The sequence below is a fragment of the Bos mutus genome, chromosome 18 (genome assembly GCF_027580195.1).
Source record: "Bos mutus isolate GX-2022 chromosome 18, NWIPB_WYAK_1.1, whole genome shotgun sequence".
In the NCBI taxonomy this organism is placed as follows: Eukaryota; Metazoa; Chordata; class Mammalia; order Artiodactyla; family Bovidae; genus Bos; species Bos mutus.
In genome coordinates, this window is record NC_091634.1 from 28,344,437 (window position 1) to 28,371,160 (window position 26,724).

The 26,724-nt window shown below is 44.6% G+C and overlaps 2 protein-coding genes across 8 annotated transcripts in view; one reads left to right on the top strand and one right to left on the bottom strand.

The window, feature by feature from the left end:
• Positions 1-1,849: 1,849 nt before the first annotated feature.
• On the bottom strand, positions 1,850-21,496 carry LOC102288382 (chemokine like factor). The gene is made up of 4 exons (XM_014478458.2): positions 21,255-21,496; positions 10,084-10,242; positions 5,423-5,518; positions 1,850-1,982 (listed from the first exon to the last, which is right to left on the bottom strand). Exons 1-4 carry the CDS (start codon positions 21,330-21,332, stop codon positions 1,866-1,868), a joined length of 450 nt encoding a protein of 149 aa, XP_014333944.1. The 5' UTR covers positions 21,333-21,496; the 3' UTR covers positions 1,850-1,865.
• A 1,378-nt stretch (positions 21,497-22,874) lies between these two features.
• The window catches only part of TK2 (thymidine kinase 2), a 28,315-nt gene continuing 24,465 nt past the window's right edge, over positions 22,875-26,724 (top strand). Inside the window, exons 1-2 of one of the 7 annotated variants that reach the window (XM_070388305.1) lie at positions 22,875-23,147; positions 24,018-24,055. In XM_070388305.1, the coding sequence (XP_070244406.1) occupies positions 23,000-23,147; positions 24,018-24,055 (186 nt within the window). In that variant the 5' untranslated portion in view covers positions 22,875-22,999. Of the gene's footprint in view, positions 23,148-23,185; positions 23,305-24,017; positions 24,056-26,724 lie in introns of those variants that run through there. The other 6 variants (XM_070388307.1, XM_070388306.1, XM_070388304.1 and 3 more) reach the window with 6 other exon arrangements.

Genomic DNA, 26,724 nt, shown 5'->3' on the forward strand with positions numbered 1-26,724 from the left:
GATTTCTACTGAATATTTACTTTTCTTTTTCTGAACTTGGTCAGGTTTGAGATCAATGTTACACTGACTTTATAAAAACAGTTTAGAAGTGTTTCTTTTTTCTCTATTCCTTGAAAACGTTTGAATAATATCAGAATTGCATCCTATGAAGGTTTGAAAGGGTTAACCTGCGAAAAAGTCTAGGCCTGATAGTTGTTGTTATTCAGTTGCTAAGTCCTGTCTGACTCTGCATCCCATGAAGTGCAGCACACCAGGCTTCTCTGTACTTCACTATCTCCCGGAGTTTGCTCAAACTCATGTCCATTGAGTTGGTGATGCCATCCAACCAGCTCATCCTCTGTCACCCTCTTCTCTTGCCCTCAATCTTCTGGGCCTGATACATTTTTGAAAGATACACTCATTTTCCTCCCTGTGTTTATATTAGTCTGTTTTGATTTTTCTCTATTCTGGGATCAGTTTTGGTAACTTATATTTTCCTAGAAAATCAACTCTTTGACCCAATTATTCATATTTGTTTTGCAAAGTAACTCTTGTGAATCCTTTCAGTTTACAGCATCCTGTAAATCCTTCCCCTTTTACAGTATTTTCCCTTTCTGGTTTCTAACTTTAAATACATGTCCTCCCCCACCCCACCCCCCTTTTTCCTGTTATATGGACCAGTGGTTTATCCGTTTTATTGGTCAATTCTATTAGTTTTGTTTGCTAACTTACACTTTCCTGCTGTTATCTTCATTGCTTCCCTAATTCCCTTTGTGAGGGAAAACCTGAGAAATAGAAAAGTGAGGGATTGGGGGTGGGTGGGTAGCATGCCAAATTTAGTAGCAAGGGTTGAGTGCGTGGGAGGAGTCAGGGGAGAGGGGGAAGAAAGGTAAAGACTGGCAGAGGGAATTAGGGCCGCTTCCCCCGAGGTGGCGCACCCCTGGGAATCACTCACTCCCAGAGGCCGAAGTCGGCCTGCCTCCACCCTCGCATCCGCCCAGCGGGTCACCAGCGCTCTCTGCTCACCAGCCTAATGATCTTCAAGGCTCCTGTGGGCGAGAAGAAAAAACGCTTGATGCTGTCCCTGAATTTGGGCGGGACTTTGGCCCGGCCCTCAGCACGCTTTTGGATGGCCTCCTTCTCTTCTTGGCTGAGGGTCGCGGGGGTTGAAGGCTGCTTGAGTATGTATGCTGAGGGCGCCGCGCTGACGCCGTGCTCGGAGAGTGTGGATCCACTCGAGCGCTCGGGATGCGGCCCCTCTGCGATGCGTACAGAGCGCGCGGGAGGCCTCCCGGATTTCGAGGCCCTCGAAGGTGGGTTTTCCTTTTCAGCATCCATGGTGGACCCCTGGGCCTGGTGGTGTCCGACGGGCCCTGTGGCTCTGAACCTTGCACGGCGGCGGCCAGCCCTTCCCTGGGAACCAGCGTCTCGCCCCAACGGCTGCGCACCGCCTCTCCCTCGCGGGCGCACGCAGCTGTCGCTCCCCGCGGATAAACCCAGCCCCCCAGGCACCCTCGTAGCCACCAGGATGTGACGCCGGGGAACTCGAGATCCCCGCAATGCTGCCACCTCCGTCTTGCCAGCCAGCCGAGGGGAGTGGGCTCTGGGGACCATTTCGGGCCGTCCGGGCCCTTTCTCCTTCTGCCTCCCCACCCCCCAACCCCTTGGGCCCAGGAGTAGGAAAAGGGATCCGATCCGATTCAGGCCGGATTCCCAGCGCTTCCTTGGAAGTTACAGTGCCAGTGAGCGCTGGGCGCACAGTTCCTAAATCTCTTCTTCCAGCTCCCATATTGAGATGAAAATGAGAACTGCAGAAAGTGTGTGTTAGAAAAAGAGATATGTTTAATACTTTAGCATCGACTAAAAAGAATATAAATTTACAAAACTCATAGTTTGTCATGAGCATCAGTTTTCTGATAAGGACCACCTGGATTAAACAGCAGCTTCCGGTAAATAAGTGCCCCATCGGCAATACAGAACACCGAGGCCGCGAGTCCAAACACCTGAAACAGAGACGCAGTGTCACTGCTTGTGGCCACGGTCACAGAGGTTTTAAGTGGTCTGCCTGCTAGCTTCCTCTCCTGTTAGGGTTCCCTATGCTGTCGTCTAATACTAGAATGGGAAGAGATCATTTTATTTGCATTCTCAAGTTTCCCCAGTACCTTCCTAGAGAAAGGGAAAGATCATTTAAGTGAGCAGAAACCAATACTGAAGTGGTGTGGGCTCTGAAGCAAATACTTGTCTGGACCTCTTGCTCCCCGATATTACTGTTTAAAGCCCTACTGATAATATTTAGTTACTAATCAACATTTCTATACCCAGTGTTCAACTGTTCCATTTTTCTATTGCAAACTGTACCAGAGAAAAAGTCAGGGTTACCATCAGCTCAAGATTTAAGCTGTGATAAGAACTTTGGAGAACTGGAGTGATGAGATGATCCAAAGTGACCTCTCCAAGGCTGGGCCACATCCGTATAGGGGGTGAGATTCTAAATAAGCCTCAGGAAAAACTGAGCAAAGGGAATTAACTGGAACATGGTCTTTAGGTTCTCTGATGGCTATCTGAGAACTGGCACCCGGGCTGGAGAAAGGGCTGTCAGTGTTATCACCGGCTCCATCCAACTGCCCAGGAGGTCTGGCTTCAGACTCTGTCCCTTTCCCATCCTGAATCTCAAACACGGCTTCCTAGGTTCTGACCATGCTAAGTATTTGGTTGCCCAAAAAAGTCATTCGGATTCTTCCATAAGATGTCACAGGAAAACCTGAACCAACCGGTTGGCCAACCCAACACTTACTATAGATGCTTTCATGACTCTGCTACAGCATGCTGCTGGTTCTGCCACCAGTAAGCATCTGCCTCTCTTCCGCTTTATTCCTGGCAAACTGATTCCAGAGAGAGGCCCCGCTGCTGTTGCTTAGTTGCTGTGTCATGTCTGACTTTTGTGACCCCATGGACTGTAACCCACCGGGCTCTTCTGTCTATGGAATTTTCCAGGGAAAAATAATGGAATGAGTTGCCATTTCCTTCTCCGGGGGATCTTCCTGACCCAAGAATGGAACTTGAGTCTCCTACATTGGCAGGTATATTCTTTATCACTGAGCCACCTGGGAAGCCTTCCAGAGAGAGATAGTTGCTTCCTTTTTCTTGTGTCCATAGTATTCCACCAACAACTTAAATACAGCTGTTTGCACTTTTGTCTCCTGTATTAGGCTTTAAGCAACTTGAGGTTAGGGGTCACATTTAAGTCCAGAGACATCCAAAAGAAATACGAGTTACCAATGTAAACCACATAATTGATCTAAAAATTTCTAATTTCCACATTAAAAAGTAAAGAAAAAACAAGTGAAATTAATTTTAATAATATACTTTATTTAGTCTGATATAGGAGAAGGAAATGGCAACCTACTCCAGTATTCTTGCCTGGAGAATCCCAGGGACAGAGGAGCCTGGTGGGCTGTCGTTCTATGGGGTCGCACAGAGTCGGACACAACTGATGTGACTTAGCAGCAGCAGCAGCAGCCTGATATATCCAAAATAATATAATTTCAACATATCCATATTATAATAAAATTATAAGTGAAATATTTGACATTCTCTGGGGGGAGTAGTAAGTCTTTGAAATCCAATGTGTATTTTACATATGCAGCTCATCTCAGTTCAGATCAGCCACATTTCCAGTGCTCAGCCACTTGTGGCTTACGGCTCTATACTTTGTCAGCACCTATCAAAGTGGACTTAAAGAATGAATCAATGAATTAATGAGGAAATGAAAGTAAATTCTGTGCCTCCTCCTTCTTTCTCCCAAGTTGAGGGATAAAACAATCTTTAAAGATAGCTAGGAGAAATTGCTCGGAGAAGGCGATGGCACCCCACTCCAGTACTTTTGCCTGGAAAATCTCATGGGCGGAGGAGCCTGGTAGGCTGCAGTCCATGGGGTCGCTAAGAGTCGGACACGACTGAGCGACTTCACTTTCACTTTTCACTTTCATGCATTGGAGAAGGAAATGGCAACCCACTCCAGTGTGCTTGCCTGGAGAATCCCAGGGATGGTGGAGCCTGATGGGCTGCTGTCTCAGGTCGCACAGAGTCAGACACGACTGAAGCGACTTAGCAGCAGCAGCAGGAGAAATTGCTGTTACAGCACTATCTCATTTCTGGGGTAATTCTCATTCCTTATCAAATTGCTTTGGGCCTAGTGAAGTGGAAAAGCCTTTGTTGTTGTTCAGTCATTAAGTCGTGTCTGACTCTTTGGAACACCATGGACTGCAACACGCCAGGCTTCCCTGTCCTTCATCATCTCCTGGAGTTTGCTCAAACTCATGTCCATTGAGTCGGTGATGCCATCCAACCATCTTATCCTTTGTCATCACCTTCTACTCCTGCCTTCAATCTTTCCCAAGATCAGGGTCTTTTCTAGTGAGACGGCTCTTCACATCAGGTGGCCAAAGTATTGGAGATTCAGCTTCAGCATCAGTCCTTCCAATGAGTATTCAAGGTTGATTTCCTTTAGGATTGACTGGTTTGATCTCCTTGCAGTCTAAGGGATTTTCAAGAGTCTTCTCCAGCATCACAGTTTGAAAGCATCAGTTCTTTGGCACTCAGCCTTCTTAATGATCCAGTTCTCACATCTATGCATGACTACTGAAAAAGCATAGCTTTGACTACATGGACTGGATTCTGACATATGTGGCCACTTCTCCCAAGTGGCCCATACTAAGAAAAGATAAGGAAGTTGGAGGGAGATTTATTTAAGAAGAACTTTCTAATTCACTTGTCTAAATTGGAACCTAGAAAAGTCATGATTTTGAACCCCCTCTAAGAAATCTCAGAAGAATATCAGATGAAACTGTAACTAAATTACTTGACTCTCGGTTTGTTTTGGCTTGCCTTCCAAATTAAACTGATTAGCTTTTCTTCAAGCAGTGTTCAAGATAATCCTTTTGTTACAAGTCTTCCTACCACCCATTCCCTTACATGACACATGTTTATTCCATCTGTAGCAGGATCTGGACAAGAAATAACTGAGCTCAGAACTGTGTGTCTTTCCTTAACAAGCAGGATGTATCATTTTCTTGAAAGGGGATAGCTATGAAATTCATCCACCATTTGTTATTTTTGCTTGATATCAGGTTTCTAAGAGCTTAGTATTGTAACTTATTCCTAAACTGTAGGTTCTCCATTTAGTCTAACCCTGTATATCTGTGAGAAATACAGAGTAACCTCTTTATTTGGTTAACTTCAAATTTAGTGTGAAATCATATTCCTTGACATTAATCAGGGCATGTGTTCATGCACAAAAATATTAAGCCACGAGGTACTGTGTACTGGGATAGGAGCCTCAAGGATGAAAATGATCTAGTTTTCTGTTCCTCTATCTGTTTTTCAAGTAAATTTGAATTCTGATCGAACCTGAAGGGAGAAACTGGAAAGAACCTCCACTTACCCCTCCAAGGACTGTATATGTTGTGGTTTCTGGGATCAGTGCCAACACAGATACAACTATCATGAATACTGCTGCTACCACTGAGTTGATAATATCCTGAAAACACAGAATAGAAAGATCAGCATTGCATGAAGATCACCAACAGAATGAATCTGCTCCCTAAAGATTTTGAAAATTCCGTTTTTTAAAACAAATTTATTTAGTTTAAATAAATTAGTTTTAGGAAGTCAAACTGCTATTGTAAAATGACACGTATATTGTATTTGGTCTACAATTATGTCTAATGGGTATCTTAATGTATGACACACTAATCATTAATTCCTTATTAGGGCTTACTTGTTTTTTGTTGAAAGGTAGTTGGAGAGAGAACTCATCTGGTTAGGACTGGGTATGTCTTATGTGGAAGGTTTAAAGTAGAAGTCAGAATGCTTAGTTTTAATAAGTGTGGAGTGGTCTACACCATAAAACAACTTTATAATGTTACTCCAAATGCAATTAATAACACTTGGAGCAGGATAAACTTAATTTTCAGGAAAAAAAAAAAACTCCCACACATCTGTATGCAACAGCTGGCCAACTTATGCAATCATTTCTGATGATGTAGCTCATTCATGTAATAATTTCTTGAAATGAAGCATTTCTGAACTGTGGCTTTAAGAGGTGCAACTTACATTTGGAATGGATGTATACTGTGGAAAAGGTAAGTCATCTTTATTCTGGAATATTTAACACAGAAATCTTCCAAACCCTGGTAACTTAGAAAAGTAGTTATTACAAGGAAAACAGGAAGAGATTCAACGGGGACAGGGCAAGAGTAGATGATACACTTAGGCAGAAAAAGAGTCCTCGTCTGCAGGAGATATTGAGACTAGCTGTCCTAGGTTAATGCTCCTCTCTGCTGGGTATTTAGCTGTTTCAGGGCAACAGACCACACCTCTGCTCCAGACAGATAGCCGGCCTCCTGGTAGTAATTTGAGTAAGTGTATATAAATGGCTTCAGATAAAAAATGATGTTCTAGGAAGGGCAGAGAATAATGGCTGGGGATGGGGTAGTGGGGAGGGAAGGATGCTTCTGCCCCAGAATATCAGTGATCCTTAATAGTGGTTTCAAGCCTTGTTTTTCTATTAAAAACCGAACATCAGTATGCCATGGAGTAGACTATAAATTTAATTACAAAAATGGAGGTTTCATAGAAATTTTGAGCCTGTTCTTACATATCACCACAAAAACCTGGGTTGCCTCACTGTGTGTGTCCTGTCACTGGAGCACTTGAGGGGACCAGTCAGAGGACACCTGCTCTATGGACTGTGTTAGGTACTACACCTCTGGGACAGTGACATGCATCACAGACCTGTTGTGCAGGCGACCAAGCCCTTTCCTAATCAGTGAAGACAGTGGCCATTGATAGAAGTATTGACAGGTTGCCTTCCCCCTTCCTTCACCCCCCGTAGATTAACTGGAATCTTCTGCCGTCTTGGTGTCCTTCACTTATGTTACAGGCATTATTCCCAGCTGTGCTCCGGCCTCGCTCCTGTCGGCCACTCTGCAGGGACCTCGCTCTGTTCGTTACCCTCCTTGGTCCCTGGCCAGGTTTCTTCAACTCAGTGCTGACCCTCTGCCCACAGCCGTCTCCTTCCCTGCTCAGTCTAACTATTCCCACCACTTTACTGTCACTGGTCCACACTGGGGGCCTCTATTAATACAGTGAATATATATATATATAAATTTTTTCTGGGCTTTCTCGCCTTACTTGTAACATTAGTCACCTCTCCTTTCTTCTCGAAATGCTCTCCTCTCTTGACTTCTGGGACACGGGTCTCGATTGGGTCCTCTCCTGTCCTTCTCTGCCTATTCGCTCCTTCCTTTCACACCAGACATTGATATTTCCCAGTCTTGCCTTCATCTTGCTCTACTCTCCCTAGGAGCCATTTTCCCATCACGAGGTGATAACTCCCCCAAAGTTGCAGCTCTAACTTCTCTCCTAAGCCTCAGACCTGAACATTTCCATCTGAATGTCCCATAAGGCACTAAAACCTTCTATTTCTCAAGCTAAACTCATTATCCACCTCTCCCCTCAAATAAACCTATTCTTCCTCCTAAACTTCCTGTCTTGTTACCCTCTTAAGACGGTTCTTTAAATGGCAGCTCTCCTTGATTTTTTTCTGTTACCCAATCCTATCAGTTTTCATCAACACTCTTTCTCTCCAGGTACAGTTTTAACCTTGATTTAGGCCTTTCTCATTTTCATGTCTGGATTATGATAACAGACTTTTAAGGGGTCTATGAGACTCACCTCTGGTTTTGTCCCTCTTCAGGCCATTATTGACATTGCTACCAGCGAGCTCCTCAAATATAAGCTAATTGTGTCACTCTACTTAAAAATCTCCCAAAGCTTCCAATGGCTTTTGGGTTAAAACCCAGGGCACTCGAATTCTTGCATGCTCTGACCTCCTGCTGCTGCTGCTGCTAAGTTGCTTCAGTTGTGTCCGACTCTGTGCGACCCCATAGACGGCAGCCCATTCTCAAGCCTCAACTCTTGCCCCCTCTCTGCTTTGTGGCCACTCAGGACTCCTGCAGGTCCTTGAGGGCCCAGCTTTTTCTCCACCTAGAACCTCACAGACACATTGTTCCCTGTACTGGGAGAACGCTCAGCCCTGTTATCAGTCAGCTGACTACTTTTCATCCTCCAGGCCTCAACTCAGGTGTAGTTTTCCTCAGGCAAGCCTATTATGATTTGGTTTCCTTCTCCTCCTGGGAACCTCCACACCATCCAGGGAGCACCTATTAATATTATACTGAATTGCTCATCGGTCTTTCTTCCTGGCTATATGGAAAGTCTGTTGGGTGCAAGATTTGTGTTTTGTTTTCTCAAAGAGCCTAGTATAGAACCTGGGATTAGCAGATACTTAATATTTGCTGAATAAATGATTTCATGGGCTCAAGAGCAGAGAGGAGTCTGGGTTTCATGATGGAGTGATAACTGAGTTGGCCAGATAGCATCGTTTCTCAGAGTACAGAATCAGCCCAGGCTGAGTCTCAGAGATTTGGAGACTACTTTTCAGTATGCTGCACATAGTCCACGCTCCCTCTCTGTGTATTCTGTGAAATTTATTTTCCAAGTTTATTACTGGGACATGTAAGAAGCTCCCGAGGATTATTACAGTTTGGGGAAAAAAATAAATGCTAAAATGTGCTAGTTTTATTAACCTTGGAAAAGCAGAGTGTGAAGAGCACTATATAACTTTTAGGGTGTAAGATGAACAGGATGTGACCATGTTCATCATCTCTTTGGGATAATTTAGCTGAGTCCTTTCTGCCACTAAATGATGTTACAGGACCACCTAAGGAAGGCTTTGTCATCTCCTGTCCAGACCTTACTGCAGTCAGGTCCAGCTCCACAGTGGAGAGATGCCTCAGATATCCTATCCTTCCCCCAGCTCTCCACTTTGGGGACTTTCTCAGCTTGTGATTAGCCTGAAATGCTTATCATTGGCTTTCAAAAGTGGTTCCAGAAGGTGCCACCTTAAGGCATGTTTATGGTTTGAGAATAGCTCTAAAGTCCTCTCTTCCTTAATACGGGTTGAAATGAAGTGTTAGTTGCTCAGTGTCCAGTTCCCGGCGACCCCATGGACTATAGCCCACCAGGCTCCTCTGTCCATGGGGTTTTCCAGGCAAGCATACTGGAGTGGGTTGCCATTTCCTACTCCAGGGGATCTTCCTCTGACCCAGGGATTGAAGCCGAGGCTCTTGGGTCACCTGCATTGCAGGAGGATTCTTTACCTGCTGAGCCACCAGGCAAGTCCTCTAATACAGGGTTATCAGCTTGGATACGAGTGCTCTGGAACTCAAAAGGATGAGACCAGTGCAGCTACCTGTCTGGCCAAAGGGTGGAAAGCCAGCACAGGTCTCAGAAAGGAGACCTAAGGACACAAGATTCTGGGGCTAAGACTTGAAAGAGGAGTGTGAAGTTGCTCCGGTTTTCCTAGAACCAGCTTATGGTCCAGGCTGACAGGCCAAGAATCTTAGCTAATATCTTCAATTGCCTGTTTCAAGAGTTTCTGGACCATTTGGGCACTCCACTGGGCAGCTGTTCCTAAAGCTGTGAGTATGACAGGTAAAGTCCCTATGCTACTGAATAAGGTTCTACAAGATGAGTTAAAAATTATTTATCATCAATAATGACAGACATTTTAAAGTAAGATAACATTGTGCTTTATTCAGCCTCTAAATTATTTTGATTTTCCATTTAGTGATCAGGGATATGTAAGATGTAGATACTTGTGTATCTGGCTCCGTCTCTGTTCCCTAATTTTGAGGTCATATCAACATGAACTTCAAAGGGAGGTAAAGATTAAGAATGCGCTATGATTTTATTTGACCATGATCTTAAATTTAAATTTATTTTGATGATCTACCCCTAAGTGAATTTCCCTAACAGAAACATCAGCCGTTATCTACCGAAAGATGGAGCTCCGAGGAGAATCCATGCTCAGCGGTTGCTCTGGTTCGCTGAGGATCTCCCCAGAGCACATTAGCAGTGGATAGAGATCCTCCTTCCTAAGCCTGTTAGAGATTCCTTAAAGGTTTAAAAACAACAGAGTTTATTAAAATGTCTCTCTATGGCAGGAAAAAGTAGTTAACAACAAAACTGAACACTTACAAGTAAAGGCCAAAATAAACAGCTAATTAATCGATCAAGTCTGAGTATATATAAAAGTATGAAAAAGAAAGTAGAAGCGACTTCAAATCCAGTGACGACAATGTACGGCTCTGGCGCTTGTGCTAGGATGAAAAGGGTCATAGATGTCGCAGCTAGTGCCTAGAGGGGAAAAAAACACGACCTCTTCAGTGATGATTGAACAAGTTTAAGCTGTAAAAATGATCGATTCTAAAATGTCAAAATAAACGGGTTTCTTCTTTATACACACACACATCTAAACGAGGCAGACTGAAATGTACGGGTGTCGACTTCTCTTCTCATTTTAAGAGAACTAGGTATCCCTTCCTGTTTTGTTTAATTAATTTCTCCACTTGTATGCCTAATGCCATCACTTCCCACAGCCATGCCCTTGATCTTTTCCCACTAAGTAGCTCGGTTTCCCTCTCACACCTTCACTCTCTCCTCCTGCCCTAGCTCCTTTCCTCATCATCTTATCAACATATCTAAGTTATCTTCTCTCTCTCTTTTTAAACAATATTTATTTATTTGTTTGGCTGTGCTGAGTCTTACTCGCTGCATGTGGGATCTAGTTCCCTGCCCAGGGAATGAAACCGGGTCACCTGCATTAGGAGCATGGAGCCTTAGCCACTGGACTGCCAGGGAAGTCTCTAAGTTATCTTCTCTTAAAACATACACACCCCTTCCTTTCATCTGCTCCCCACAGAAATTCCCATTTTTCTACTTCTCCCTATAATGCTTCTCAAAAAAAGCCTGTGTACTGGCTGTTATAATTCCTTATCCTCTTCATCACTCCTTAACTTGTAACAAAAATCTGGACTCTACCGTCAAATTTAAACTTAGAATGTTGCTATGAAAAACACTGGGGGTGCTTCTCTGGTGGCTAAGTGGTGAAGAATCCATCTACCAATGCAGAAGATACAGGTTTGATCCCTGGTCTGGGAGGATCCCACATGCTACGGAGCAACTAAGCCTGAGCACCACAACTATTGAGCCTGTGCTCTAGAGCCCGGGAGCCACAGCTGCTGAGCCCACGTGCTATAACTTCTGAAGCCCACGAGCTCTAGAGCCCGTGCCCTGCAACAGGAGAAGCCGCCACAGTGAGAAGCCTGTGCACTGCACCTAGAGAGTAGTCCCTGCTTGCCGAAACTAGAGAAAAGCTCATGTGGCGACGAACACCCAGCACAGTCAAAAATAAAAATGATTTTTTTTTAAAGAAAAATACTGGGAAGGAAAGTTTAAAACAAAGTGTCAGAGAAAAACAATTCTCTGAAGAACCCTTTGGAGAAGAAAAGGGAAAAAAAAATCTGATACATCACTTTTTAACGTATTTTCTCTTATCTAAACATAATGCAATCAGAATGAACAAAAACGTAAGTGAAAAAAACCCAAGATAATTAATCTAATTTCCTCATTTCCAAATGAAGATATAGAAAAGAGAAATGATAAGTGACTTAAAGGAAAAAATAAGCTGGTCAGTCCCTGAGAGTCTGTTGATGTTGTGATGTTCTTACAGGAGATACAGCTTTATCCGAAGTCTCTGTGTACTTGGAAAATGATTTTGGCAGGAGTCTTTGCTGACTAGACTTTTATGATCAATCTGTCAGCATCCACATTCTCTTTTTAACCTTGGATCCGTGTAGGCTACTTATTCATAATTCTATCAGTTACTTTGTTAGTGTAAAAGTAGCTTACTTTGAAACTTCTAAATTGGTCAGTTTTTTTTACAGTAAATGTAACTAGTTACTAAATAATGTGTTCTTTATAATTAATATAATTACTATCAGCAACATATCTCAAATCACTTCATTTACTCTACTGAACCAAATAAGGTCTTGAGTTCATGGGTTATGAAATCAAGGGTCACTTTTTCAGTCCCCATCATCTGTAACCTCAGAATTGGGCACATTTCCCATGATTTCAATCACCCTGGGTTCTCCCCCAATTCATACTTACAGCTCTTATAATTTTCCTGTCTCCTGGCCTTCGTTTTCAGTTAATTTTTCAACATTTCACTAATATCTCAAACATTTCATCTCTCTATGTAGACTGCTTTTGCCAAGATCATCAATGATTTCAAAATTACTAAATTTAACAAACATTTTTCAATCCTTATGTTACTGGACCCCCATGACTTACTTGCTATTGGCTTTTTCCTACTTTTCTACTCCTTGACTCCCATGTCACCTCTTTGAGTTCTTATTCCTCTGAAACTATTCAGCCTTGGTGGGCTTTCCTTTTACGCATCACTTTAAAATCCTGACATTTGTTTAGATTCTATCCACAACCCGCTCAACAAATCTGAGTCTCTATCCCAGGTGTATCTTCAACATCTCACACATAAACAGCCATTTAGAACATCTGAATAACCTACAGGAATCTTCAGTTCCCTGTGGGCAAAACTGATGTCACCTTGTCCCTTGCTCCTGTATTCACTATCTTAATTGGTGATGCGACCAGCTATCTTTTCACCTGCCCTGGAAACCTAAGATCACTGCTCCAACTCACTGCCCACAACAGACCAGTCATCAGGTCCTGCTGACTTAATGCCTAAACATTTTGGGAATCCACTTAGTCACTCCAATTACTGCTCTTCAGTATCTTTTCCTTGAACTAACCTGACAAAGGTACTACAGTGAAATTTCTGAAATGAAGATCTGTGCAATGCTCCACCTGTTTAAAACCCTTCCGTGGCTCCCCATGGTTTTCAGAATAGAGCCTCCCTTCACCATGGGGTCCAAATCTTCCATGACTCAGCTCCTGTCTACGTTAGCAAAGAGCTGTTAACAATTTATCTACAGGATAATTCCAGTGTTCAATTCTCAGTCCTCATCTTATTTGAACTGTCATCAGTATTTGTCACAGTTGATCATTCTCTTGAGAATTTTCTTCATTTGGTTTCTAGGACACCGTACTCTTGGTTCCTCTCACTTCCCTAATTGCTCTCTCTCTCATTCTTCTTTGGTTTTCTCTGGTGGCTCAGATAGTAAAGAATCTGCCTGCAATGCAGGAGACCTGGGTTTGATCCCCAGGTTGGGAAAATCCCCTGGGAAGGGAATGGCTTCCCACTCCAGTATTCTGGTCTGGAGAGTTCTATGGACAGAGGAGCCTGGCAGGCTACAGTCCATGGGGTCACAAAGAATCGGACATGATTCAGCAACTTTCACTTTCATTCTTCTTTGCTGGTTCTTCCTTCTCTCCCCAACCTCTTAATGTTAAAGTGTTCCAGGGCTCAATCCATGGTCCTCTTCTCCACTCTATGTACAATCACCTCCTGATGATCTCATCAATCTTGTGATTTTAAATACCTCTATTTCTGCAGTGGCTTCCTGGTGGCTCAGTGATAAAGAATATGCCTGCAATGCAGGAGTTGCAGGAGATTTGGGTTCGATCCCTGAGTCGGGAAGATCCCATGGAGGAAAACACGGCTACCCACTCTAATATTCGTGCCTGGAGAATCCCATGGACGGAGGAGCCTGGTGGGCTACAGTCCATAGGGTTGCACAGAGTCGGACATGACTGAAGGGACTTAGCACACATTTCTGCAGTGCCAATCTCTCCTACAATCCAAATGCCTATTCAGTATTTCCACTTGAATGTCTAATAGACATCTTTAACAGTGAAATCCAAAGTTGAGCTTCTGTTTTTCTGGCTACATCTGCTTTACAGACCACAGGCTTTCAGTGGATGGCAGTTCCATTCTTCCAGCTGCTTAGGCCAAAAACTTTGGCGGGATCTCGGACTCCTCTCTCTTTTTCATACCACACCTGGTTCATCAGCAAATCTTGTTGGGGCTACTTTCAACATATATCCCAAATGTGACCATTTCTTATAACCTAGTCTGCTAGGGGCCTGGTCTGAGCCACAGTCATCTCTTGCCCAGATTACTGCAATAGCTCTAACTGATCATCTTTTTTTCTACCCTTGCCTCTGCAGGAATCCTCCCGTCCCCCAAACCCCCAGCCCCCAGTCTACTGTCACCATAGCAGCTGGTGCACTTTTTAAAATGTTAGTCAGATCATATAAAACTTTATTCAAAACCTTCATCTCCCACTGTCCCCATGTCACTCCACCCCCGCTCCACTGGTTTTCTCGCTTCTCCTTGAACACTTCAGGTACATTCCTGCCGTAGGGCCATTGTACTAGGCGTTCCTTTGCCTAAAACACGTCTTCCTTCATCTTGGGTTGGCCAAAAAGTTTGTTTGGGGTTTTCTGTAACATCTTATGGAAAAAAATGAGCAATCTTTTTGGCTAACCCAATGTATTCATAGTTAACTCTCTCATCTCACTTAACGCTTCACTCAGAAGTCATCTCAACAGGGCCTAATCTGACCATTCTAGTCTTGCAACCTGCAACCGTCCTCTCCAACACTTCTCTTGCACTCTCTTACCTGGCTTTAGTTTTCCCTTGTTCCATAGCACCTACCCCCTTCTAGAATAGTACACCATTTATTTATTTTTTCTGTTTGTTGCTTTTTTCCCCTCCCTCCCACCCCAGTACGTAAACTCCATGAGTACAAGGATCTTTGCTTTGTTCCCTGATACTTCCCAAGAGCCAGAAACAGTGCCTCGCACATGGCAGGCTTTCAATAAATATTGTTGAATGGAAAAAAATAAGGCAGCACTCAACTTGTTATGGATTCTTATAAATCATGCTCTTTTTTTTTTTGCCTCCAAGCCTTTACTCAGGTGACTGTCCCTTAAACCCTACCCATGTCCCCCTAGGAAGCTTCCTGATACCTCCTTGATTAAATGCCTCATTCTGTGCCCTAATTTCATCTTATCAAACCAAAACTATCTGCTTGTGTGTCTGACTCTGTCTAAACTGAAGGACCCCATGAGTCAGGGACTTTTGTCTTGGATGCCTGTTGTTTCAAGTCCTAACTCAGGGCTGAGAAGACAGGAAATATTCAAAATGTTTGTGGAGGAAATTCGTATGTCAAAAATCAAAACTTTCTCACAAAATTCTGTTTCTCCTCCAGTGTTCCAGAGCTTTCAGAACCCCAGACCTTCCAGTCACTTCTTTCCTGATTATTTACTCCCAACCCAAAGGAATTTCTCTGTTCTTTGAAGTGAAAGTGTGTTAGTCACCCAGTCATGTCTGACTCTTTTCAACCCTGTGGATTGTAGCCAGGTTCCTCTGTCTGTGGAATTCTCCAGGCAAGAATACTGGAGTAGGTTGCCATTTCCTTTACCAGGGGATCTTCCTTACCCAGGGATCGAACCCAGGTCTCCTGCACTGCAGGCAGATTCTTTTCGAGGGATTCTGAGCCACCAGGGAAGCCCTTTGAACTCGAGTAGTTTTCTAAACCTCCCTTCGGCCTTCTGACTTGCAGTATGTTATATTTTTCAGAATCACAGACTTTGGTGCAGAAGGGCTGTGCATGCAGTTTGTCCTGCCCACTCACCTGGAGTTTGAGCTGCCATTACAACAGGCTCACCAGGTACTTGCCTGCACCTGGTACCTCTTCTGTCTGGGAATGTACTGCCTTCCCAAGTGGCCACTTATTTTGGCACTTTCCCAATAGAAAACTCTTTCTCTTATTAAGCGGGGCTGTTTCCTTGTAAGTTTTAACTTTCTATCCCCTCTTCTTATAGGTCACCTCTTTAAAATTTAAGAATTATTTTTTTTCCTTCCCCTTTTCTTAAAATTCTTCAACATACTCTCCTATGATAATTTCCACTTCTCTAACTAGCCAGGTCACCATCCTCCAAATAACAGTCCATTCTCTCCCAAACCTCTATCCATAACTGGCTGCAATCTCTTGGAAGGTCTGACACCCCGGAAATGCACAGTTCCACTGTCCTTGCTCTGGGCTCTATCAGCCTTGAGCTCACTCAGATCAAAACTTGTGAGTTATACTGTAAAAAACACAAGCACATGAAGATTAAACAACGTTTCTAAATAACCAACAGGTTACTGAAGAAATCAAAAGGGAAATAAAAAAAACTGCTAGAAACAAATGATAATGAAAATACAACAACTCAAAGCCTATGGGATGCAGTAAAAGCAGTTCTAAGAGGTAAGTTTATACCAATACAATCCTACCTCAAGAAACAAGGAAAACATTGAATAGGCAACCTAACTTTACACCTAAATCAACTGGAAAAAGAACAACAAAAAACCCTCAAAATTATTAGAAGGGAAGAAATCATAAAGATCAGAGCAGAAGTAAATGAAAAAAATGAAAGAAACAATAATAAAGATTAATAAAGCTAAAAGCTGGTTCTTTGAGAAGATAAACAAAATTGACAAACCTTTGGCAGACCCATCAAGAAAAAAAGAGAGAAGAATCAAATCAACAGAATTAGAAATGAAAAAGGAGAGGTTACAATAGGCAATGCAGAAATACAAAGGATTATAAGAGACTATTATGAACAATTATATGGCAATAAAATGGATAACCTGGAAGAAATGGACAGATTCTTAGAAAAGTTCAATCTTCCAAGACTGAACCAGGAAGAGATAGAAGTTATGAACAATCCAATTACAAGCAATGAAATTGAAGCTGTGATCAAAAATCTCCCCCAAAACAAAAGCCCAGTCCAGATGGCTTCACAGGAGAATTCTATCAAACATTTAGAGAAGAGCTAATGCCTATCCTTCTAAAACTCTTTCAAAAAATTGCAGAGGAAGGAATACTTCCAAATTCATTCTATGAGGCCACTATCACTCTGATACCAAAACCAGACAAAGACAACACAAAAAAAGAAAACTACAGGCCAATATCACTGATGAACACAGATGCAAAAATCCTAAACAAAATTTTAGCAAACAGAATTCAGCAGCACATCAGAAAGCTCATACACCATGATCAAGTTGAGTTTATTCCAGGAATGTAAGGATTCTTCAATATACGCAAATCAATCAGTGTGATACACCATATTAACAAATTGAAAGAGAAAAACCACATGATAATCTCAATAGACGCAGAAAAAGCCTTTGACAAAATTCAGCACCCATTTATGATTAAAATTCTTCAAAAAATGGGCATAGAAGGAACCTGCCTCAACATAGTAAAGGCCATATATGATAAGCCTACAGCAAACATTATACTCAATGGTGAAAAACTTAAAGCATTCCCCCTAAGATCAGGAACAAGACAAGGGTGTCCACTTTCACCACTATTATTCAACATAGTTCTGGAAGTCCTAGCTACAGCAACCAGAGAAGAAAAAGAAATAAAAGGAATCCAGATCAGAAAAGAAGAAGTAAAGCTCTCACTATTTGCAGATGAACGATACTGTACATAGAAAACCCTAAAGATAGTATCAGAAAATTACTAGAGCTAATCAGTGAATTTAGCAAAGTTGCAGGATACAAAATCAATACATAGAAATCACTTGCATTTCTATATACTAACAATGAAAAATCTGAAAAAGAAATTAAAGAATGAATCCCATTCACCATTGCAACAAAAAGAATAAAGTATCTAGGAATAAACTTACCTAAGGAGATTAAAGAACTCTGCACAGAAAATTATAAGACACTGATGAAAGAAATCAAAGATGACACAAACAGATGGAGAGATATTCCATGTTCCTGGGTAGGAGGAATCAATATTGTGAAAATGACTATACTACCAAATGCAATCTACAGATTCAATGAGATCCCTATCAAATTACCAATGGCATTTTTCACAGATCTAGAACAAAAAATTTCACAATTCGTACGGAAACACAAAAGACCCCAAATAGCCAAAGCAGTCTTGAAAAAGAAGAATGGAGCTAGAGGAATCAACCTTCCTAACTTCAGATTATACTACAAAGCTACAGTCATCAAGACAGTATGGTACTGGCACAAAAACAGAAATATAGACCAATGGAACAAGATAGAAAGCCAAAAAATAAACCCATGCACCTATGAGTACCTTATTTTTGACAAAAGAGGCAAGAATATACAATGGGGCAAAGACAGCCTCTTCAATAAATGTTGCTGGGAAAACTGGACAGCTACATGTAAAAGAATGAAATTAGAACACTTCCTAACACCATACACAAAGATAAACTCAAAATGGATTAAAGACCTAAATGTAAGACCAGAAACTATAAAACTCTTAGAGGAAAACATAGGCAGAACACTCGATGACATAAATCAAAGCAAGATCCTCTATGACCCACCTCCTAGGTTAATGGAAATAAAAACAAAAGCAAACAAGTGGGACCTGAATAAACTTAAAAGCTTTTATACAGCAAAGAAAACTATGAGAAAGGCGAAAAGACAATCCTCAGAATGGGAGAAAATAATAGCAAATGAAACAACTGACAAAGGATTAATTTCCAAAATATACAAGCAGCTCATACAACTCAATACCAGAAAAACAACCCAATCAAAAAGTGGGGAAAAGACCTAAACAGACATTTCTCCAAAGAAGACATACAGCTGTCTAACAAACACATGAAAAGATGCTCAATGTTGTGCATTATTAGAGAAATGCCAATCAAAACTACAATGAGATATCACCTCACACCAGTCAGAACTGCCATCATAAAAAAATCTACAAACAATAAATTCTGGAGAGGGTGTGGAGAAAAGGGAACACTTTTGCACTGTTGGTGGGAATTTAAATTGATACAGCCACTATGGAAGATGGTATGGAGATTCCTTAAAAAACTAGGAATAAAACCACCATATGACCCAGCAATCCCAATCCTAGGCATATATCCTGAGGAAACCAAAATTGAAAAAGACACATGTATCCCATTGTTCATTGCAGCACTATTTACAATAGCTAGAACATGGAAGCAACCTAGATGTCTATTGACAGATGAATGGATAAAGAAGTTGTGGTACATATGCACAATGGAATATTACTCAACCATAAAAAGGAACACATTTGAGTCAGTTCTAATGAGGTGGATGAACCCAGAGCCTATTATACAGAGGTAAGTCAGAAAGAGAAAGGAAATATTGTATTCTGACACATATATACGGAATCTAGAAAAATGGTACTGAAGAATTTATTTACAGGGCAGCAGTGGAGAAACAGACATAGAGAATAGACTTATGGACATGGGGAGAGGGGAGGAGAGGGTGAGATGTATGGAAAGAGTAGCATGGAAACTTACATTATCATATGTAAAGTACATAGCCAATGGGAATTTGCTGTATGGCTCAGGAAACTCAAACAGGGGCTCTGTATCCGTTTTAGAGGGGTGAGATGGGGATGGAGATGAGAGGGAGGTTCAAAAGGGAGGAAGGATGTATGTATACAGGCAGAAAGTGAAGAGGAACTCAAAAGCCTCTTGATGAAAGTGAAAGAGGAGAGTGAAAAAGTTGGCTTAAAGCTCAACATTCAGAAAACGAAGATCATGGCATCTAGTCCCATCACTTCATGGGAAATAGATGGGGAAACAGTAGAAACAGTGTCAGACTTTATTTTTTTGGGCTCCAAAATCACTGCAGATGGTGACTGCAGCCATGAAATTAAAAGATGCTTACTCCCTGGAAGGAAAGTTATGACCAACCTAGACAGCATATTCAAAAGCAGAGATATTACTTTGCCAACAAAGGTCCATCTAATCAAGGCTATGGTTTTTCCAGTGGTCATGTATGGATGTGAGAGTTGGACTGTGAAGAAAGCTGAGCGCGGAAGAATTGATGCTTTTGAACTGTGGTGTTGGAGAATACTCTTGAGAGTCCCTTGGACTGCAAGGAGATCCAACCAATCCATCATAAAGGAGATCAGTCCTGGGTGTTCATTGGAAGGACCGATGCTAAAGCTGAAACTCCAATACTTTGGCCACCTCATGCGAAGAGTTGACTCATTGGAAAAGACCCTGATGCTGGGAGGGATTGGCGGCAGGAGGAGAAGGGGATGACAGAAGATGAGATGGCTGGATGGCATTACCGACTCGATGAACATGAGTCATGAGTTTGAGTGAACTCTGGGAGTTGGTGATGGACAGGGAGGCCTGGCGTGCTGCAGTTCATGGGGTCGCAGAGTAGGACACGACTGAGCGATTGAACTAAACTGAACTGAACTGATGACTGATTCATGTTGAGGTTTGACAGAAAACAACAAAATTCTGTAAAGCAATTATCCTTCAATTAAAAAATAAATTGATTAAAAAAACACAGTGAGATATCACTACACACCTATGAGTGTACTAAAAACATTTAGTTGTACCCTTTAAATCAGTAAGTTTTATCATATATGAAATGTCTCAATAAAGCTTGGGAAAAACAAAAACAAAAAACTTGTGAGTTATAGTAAGTAAACACAGCATTCTCCGAAACACCTCAGTGCATTTTTTTGTTTTTGGTTTTAATCTCATTGGCGTCTGAATGGTACAACTGCAGCAGCCTCACATGGTAACCTGGGTAACTGGTTTGGGGGTCCAAGTGTAGGCCATTCATGCAGGTGTGCAGAGCTTGCTTTATGAGTGGGTCTGTGAAGTGTCAGTCGCTTAGTTGTGTTCAACTCTTTGAGACCCCATGGATTGTAGCCTGCCACAGTCCTCTGTCCATGGGATTCTCCAGGCAAGCATACTGGAGTGGGTAGTCTTGCCCTTCTCCAGGGGATCTTCCCGACCCAGGGATCGAGCCCGGGTCTTCTGCATTGCAGGCAGATCCTTTACCGTCTGAGCTACCAGGAAAGATTCTCTGGAGAAGGGCATGGCAACCCACTTCCAGTACGCTTGCCTAGAGAATCCCATGGGCCGAGGAGCCTGGCGGGCTACAGTCCATGGGGTCTCAAAGAGTGGGACATGACTGAGCGACTAACCCTTGCTACTACTACTGGGTACAGAAAGTCCCTGATGAAGACGACAGTTGTCCTATTTCTCTCCTTCTACCCTTCCCTTGTGGTTCAGCTGGTAAAGAATCCGCCTGCAATATGGGAGACCTGGGTTCGATCCCTGGGTCGGAAAGATCCCCTGGAGAAGGGAAAGGCTACCCACTCCAGTATTCTGACCTGGAGAATTCCATGGACTATGCCGCCCATGGAGTCGCAAAGAGCAGGACACGACTGAGCGACTTTCACTTTCGCCCCCAGGGTGTAAGGCGAAATGCCTTCCCTTTAAGAAGGCCTTGATAGAAACAAAGTCGAGAGAGGAGAGAAGGGAGCAGAAGCTTCTTACTCGGTAGCTTTATCTCCCAGCAGGGGAGTGAGCTGGGACTCCGCCCCCCAGTCCTCCGGCCCAGCCCTCACCAATCGCAGCAGCTTCACGTGGCCTTTCACGCTTAAGCAGAAGGGGCGAGCCTTTGGTTTCGGTTTCAGGGTCTGCATTTCCCCTGCAGACCCAGCAGCAGCACTTTCCCGCGGGTCCCCCTATTCAGCGCACCTCTCTGCCAGGCCCTGCGCCAAGTCTGCAACGGCCACCCCGGCCACGTGCAGCGCTTCTAGGCTTCCCGCCCTGGCGCGTGCATGCGCAAGTTACTGCAGCGGCACTTGGGTGCACGCCAGGTCCCCCACTCCCTGCCACAGGCTCCCGTTCTGCGGAAAGCCGGAAAGCCGGAAAGCCGGAAAGCCGGGTTCAGTTCGCACTCTGCGTTTCCGCTAACCTACAGGGGAGCTACGAAGGCCAACTTCTCTCCACTCCCTAGTTGTCTGTCCAGACGACCACATATTGATTGTACATTTGATAAAAGATAAACAGCCATATTAAAATTTTTAAGATTTTATTTGAACAACAAAAAAAAATGATTCAAATAGGGCGGCGATCCAGTCTAACAGAAAGGCGCTCTGAAGAGGTGTACAAAATCAAAGACTTAAAGGCAGAAGGGAGCGGCAACAAGGAAATTGGTTATTGCAAGATTACTTTCCTAGGGGATGGCAGGTGGTTTATTAGGTTACCTAACTCAGAGGTTCCCAGCCTCTGGGATCTAATGCCTGATGATTTAATCTGAGGTGAGGCAGATGTCATAATAATACAAATAAAGTGCACAATATTACAATAATACAAATAAAGTAAAAAATAAGTGTAACGCACTTCAATTATCCTGAAGCCGTCTCCTTCCCTTCCTCGCCCGGGGCGGGGTGGGGGGGAGGTCTTCAACAAAACCGGTCCCAGGTGCCAAAAAAGGATGGGGACCGCAGATTTAACTAGTGCTGATCAGATGATGCCTGATTGACTGGAGAGCCAAAACTATAATTAAGTCTTGGTTGGTGAGTGGGGCTTAGCATAAGCGAGTCCTTTGGGTCCTGTTGTCTAGTTTTTTAATAGCTTCCAGAAGGATCTAGCATATTTACAGTCCGGATCCTGGAAATGTCAAAGTTCAGAGAAAACAGCGCTGGCTGTGAAGCAAGATAGATGGGCTTGAATTTCAGCTCCACCCCTTAATGAATGCTTCGGTTTACTTTTTAAAAGTTACCTGTTTCCAAGGATCAGCTCGGCTGGGAGAATGGGAGTGACAGCACCCACCTATAGGCTTGTTGGGAAGAATAAATAACAGCGTGTGAGTTGTCACTGGTTCCTGGATACAACAGATGCTCAATTAAGCAACCTCCAACAGTTAATTAGGGATTCCCTTGTGGCTCAGCTGTTAAGAATCCGCCTGCAATACGGGAGACCTGGGTTCGATTCCTGGGTTGGTAAGATCCCCTAAGAAGGGAAAAGCTACCCACTCAGTATTCTGGCCTGGAGAATTTCATGTGTAGTCCATGGGGTGGCAAAGAGTCGGACACGACTGAGCGACTTCTACTTTCAATAGTTAATTAACAAACCAGTCGCTGGTGTTATTGGCCACCCAAGCCCCGAATCTTGCCAAATCATGGGTTCATTCTGCCAGCCTCTGTTTGGCGGGGAGATTTCCAGGCTGCCAGGAGGGTGAAATGAGATGAGGTCTCTTTAAGAGTCGACGGGGCGGGGCGCGGCGGGGCAGGCTACGGCTTCCGGCTGCGCGCGGAGCGGGCCCTGTCTCCCGGCTGCGCTCGCGCAGGCCCGCGCAGGAAGAATGGCTGGGCCTGTGGCATCCGGCAGCCGGGCTCTGCTGCTGCGGCCGCTGCGGAGCTGGGCTTTCCGGGTGCTGCGCCGCGATGGGCCCGGGAGCCCCGCTTCCTGCCCAGGGTCGCAAGGGGCGCAGCGTTGGGCGTGGCCTCGGGGTAACGCGTCGCTCAGTTTCCCTTGCAGGCATCCCGGATGCGGCTATCAGCCCCACTCCCCGCCCTTGGCTCGCGGAACCGGCGTGAACCCGAAAGCCCTCCTTCCGGGCCCCGGGAGTTCCTTGGGAGGCCTGGGGAAGGGGCGGGGCGGTCGGTGGTAGGTGCCCCGGACCCTGGCCGGCAGTAGCGGGTGGGGCTTTGGGGCCTTGGGCCTGTCTCCTGTTCGGAGCTGCGGAACCCTCTAAAGAGTGGAAAGAACCTCCTCCCCGAGGGTTTCCGGTGCCATTCCTGGGTCCATTGTTTTGGCCTTGGGGGAGGTGCCAGCAAGCGGGGGATGGGGGAGTCGGTTAGGTTCAATGCCCTCTTTTTTCCATTGGGACTGGAGACCCTGCCCTTCAGAAATGAGAGCCCCCGTTGTAGCCAAGTTCTGGAGTTCAGTGGCACCTCAGAACCCGCCGTGGGCTGGGTGGGCCGCGATGTCAGCCCCGGGGCCTGCAGGAGAAACTTGAGTCCTGTGCCGAAGTCCATACCCACCGACCTCTCCTACCCGGGAGCTTCGAGTGGAGGCCACTCTGCGTTTTAACTGGCTGGACACCCATCAGTGAGGGTCATAAATATAAAATGTGTAGAAAATGGAAAGCATAATATACTCTGTGAACAAAGCTGAGCACATTGGTGGCCTAGACATGCCAACAGCATCCGGGCGGCAGTTTCGGTTTCAAGGCATAGACACCAGTCTGCCTCCCTCCACTGAGGGAGTGTCCCAGGTGTTACAGGAAAACATTTCTAGGCCAGGGAGCAAGCATAACAATGACCGAAGAGTGAGCTATTTAAAATCGAGTTTAAAAATTGGTTTCCTTTCTTTTCTAGATAAAGATAGAGAAAATGAAAAAGAGAAAAAATCAGTGGTAAGTCTCTCTCTAACGTGCGCTCTCTCCAGTGTAGGATTATATATGTGTAGTACACACACCGGAGAAGTCAATGGCACCCCACTCCAGTACTCTTGCCTGGAAAATCCCATGGACGAAGGAGCCTGGAAGGCTGCAGTCCATGGAGTCGCTGAGGGTCCGACACGACTGAGCGACTTCACTTTGAGTTTTCACTTTCCTGCATTGGAGAAGGAAATGGCAACCCACTCCAGTGTTCTTGCCTGGAGAATCCCAGGGACGGGGGAGCCTGGTGGGCTGCCGTCTATGGGGTCGCACAGAGTCGGACACGACTGAAGTGACTTAGTAGTAGTAGTAGTAGTACACACACACACACACAAAATACATATTTTGAGGAGAAGCGTGAAGGAATATGTGCACATTAAAAAAAACCAAACAGCAAATACAAGGGCATCTCCAGGGATAAAGAGCTGTTCACTCCTGGGCCCCAGGCTCCCTCCCCAGAGACCACCTCTGTTAACAGTTTCTGGTGTGTCTTTGCTAAGAATCTGCACAGGTAGGACAATACCTGTATTCATAGCCTCTGGGTGAATTTGGACTATTAACTTGAATAGATGAATGATTACAAAAGGATTTGTAAAGTGGAAGGTTAGTTTGACTGCTAGCAGCTGACAACCTGACGGTGAAGGCAGGTCTTCTGACTGCTGCCCCCAGACCACTGCTGCTGAGAAGGGTAGGTGAGTGGGAGGAGACGAAGAATTCATGGGGGTCCACAGACATGGGTTCCGCCAGTGCAGTGACTTCGAGATGCCAGCTCTGGGGTGGGATTGTGCCTGGTATGAGGTTGAAGGTCAAAGGAGGGTCAAACTGGACATGCCCATGGTGTTTAAACCTTTAGCTGGTTGTGGTGGAGCAGTATTTTGGTCACCATTGGCCCAGAGGCTCAGGGAGCTGCAGATTGGTAGATAATGGATGGAGAGGGAGTTACTTGGTGGGTGTGGGCAGGAGTACCTTGGCTGGGGTCTGTAGAGGGTGGAAGGTGTGGGCAGGCCCCCTGGGGGTATTTGAGGTGATGGAGAGGGCCTGGGACGGAGAGCAGTCACATGGAGAGGGCTGGTGATGAAAATGCTTGAGATTTATGGAAGTTTGTTGAAACTAAACATGCGGTAGGGTATGGCGACAGGCACCACAGCTGGGGGAGGGGTTGGTAAGTCGAGCCAGGTGGGTATTGATGCTATTAATTATTGAGCTAGCATTTTTGTGAGCCAGGCCTATCCTTGGTGCTTTCTGGGTGTGGTCTGATATCCCCCAGACACACAGTAGGTGGTCCATAGGAAGTGGTGTGGAGCTTGCAGTCTGGTCCAGAGAGGCTCTTAATTATACAAATCCTCTGAGTTCCCGTGTGGACCTGGGACTCCAGTAGCCTGTGTTGTTGGTGAGCCTTTGGTCTGATGGGGGAGACAGTGTGAACAGGACAATGGTGGATCTAGAGCCGAAGGGAGTAGGGGCAGAGCTTCTCGAGGATGACTGAGGGTAGCCTTGGGGAGTTTCGAGGCCTCCTGGGAGAAGGAGGACAAGGCAAGGCTGGAGTGTTGGAGCAGCGAGAACTGCAGGGACGAGTCACAGAGGGATGAGAGCCTGAGGCTTGTGGTCGTCCCAGAGAGGTGGCTGGGGAGAGCCTTTGGTCCGGCACAGGGCCTGGAGGCAGATCCCAGCACCCGCAGCCACTGAAAGACTTTACTGGGTGTGATCTGGTTTACCTCTCAGGAAGAGGTGGTGGACCATAGATAGGGAATAGGGGGCCTGGCTGGGCCGGACTGGAGGCAGAAAGGCCAGCAGGAAGGCTGCTCCCACAAGAAGGGTTGGAGAGGTGTTATGAGTTGATGGGTGAGGTAAGAAGGCCCTGAATGTCTGGGTAGATGGTGTAGCCTTTCCTGAAGACAGGAATGGAAACAGAAGCTGTAAATGGGTATTGGGGGAGTGATGAATTCAGGTGCCCATGGGACATCCCATGGGCATGATTGAACTGCTGCTGCTGCTGCTGCTAAGTCATTTCAGTCATGTCCGACTCTGTGCGACCCCATAGACAGCAGCCCACTAGGCTCCTCTGTCCCTGGGATTCTCCAGGCAAGAACACTGGAGTGGGTTGCCATTTCCTTCTCCAACGCATGAAAGTGAAAAGTGAAAGTGAAGTCACTCAGTTGTGTCCGACTCTTAGCGACCCCATGAACTACAGCCTACCAGGCTCCTCCACCCATGTTATTTTCCAGGCAAGAGTACTGGAGTGGGGTGCCATTGCCTTCTCCAATGGGATTGAACTAGACAGGGAACATCTGGGCTGAGCTACAGCTGGGGAGTGAGTCACTGCCCAGAATTGCAAAATAAATTCCAAAATTGAGTTAAAAAGAAGTGACTAACGTTTTCAAGTGAACAAAATATGAACGGACTTTTCCTGAGGGAATTTGTTAATAGCTAATAAACAGAAGAAAGTGCTCCACCTCCCTAACAGAAAAAAAATGCTTTTGGAAATGGAGTAAGGAAAGCGTGGATCAGACAATGTGGTTCAAACCCCAGTTATGCTCTTTAGTAGAGGTAGACAAGTCCTTAAACTCTCAGAGCCTGAGTTTCCCCATCTATGCAAATAATTCTTAGCTGTGACTGTTTCAGGGATCACTGTGACAGTGTTGGCA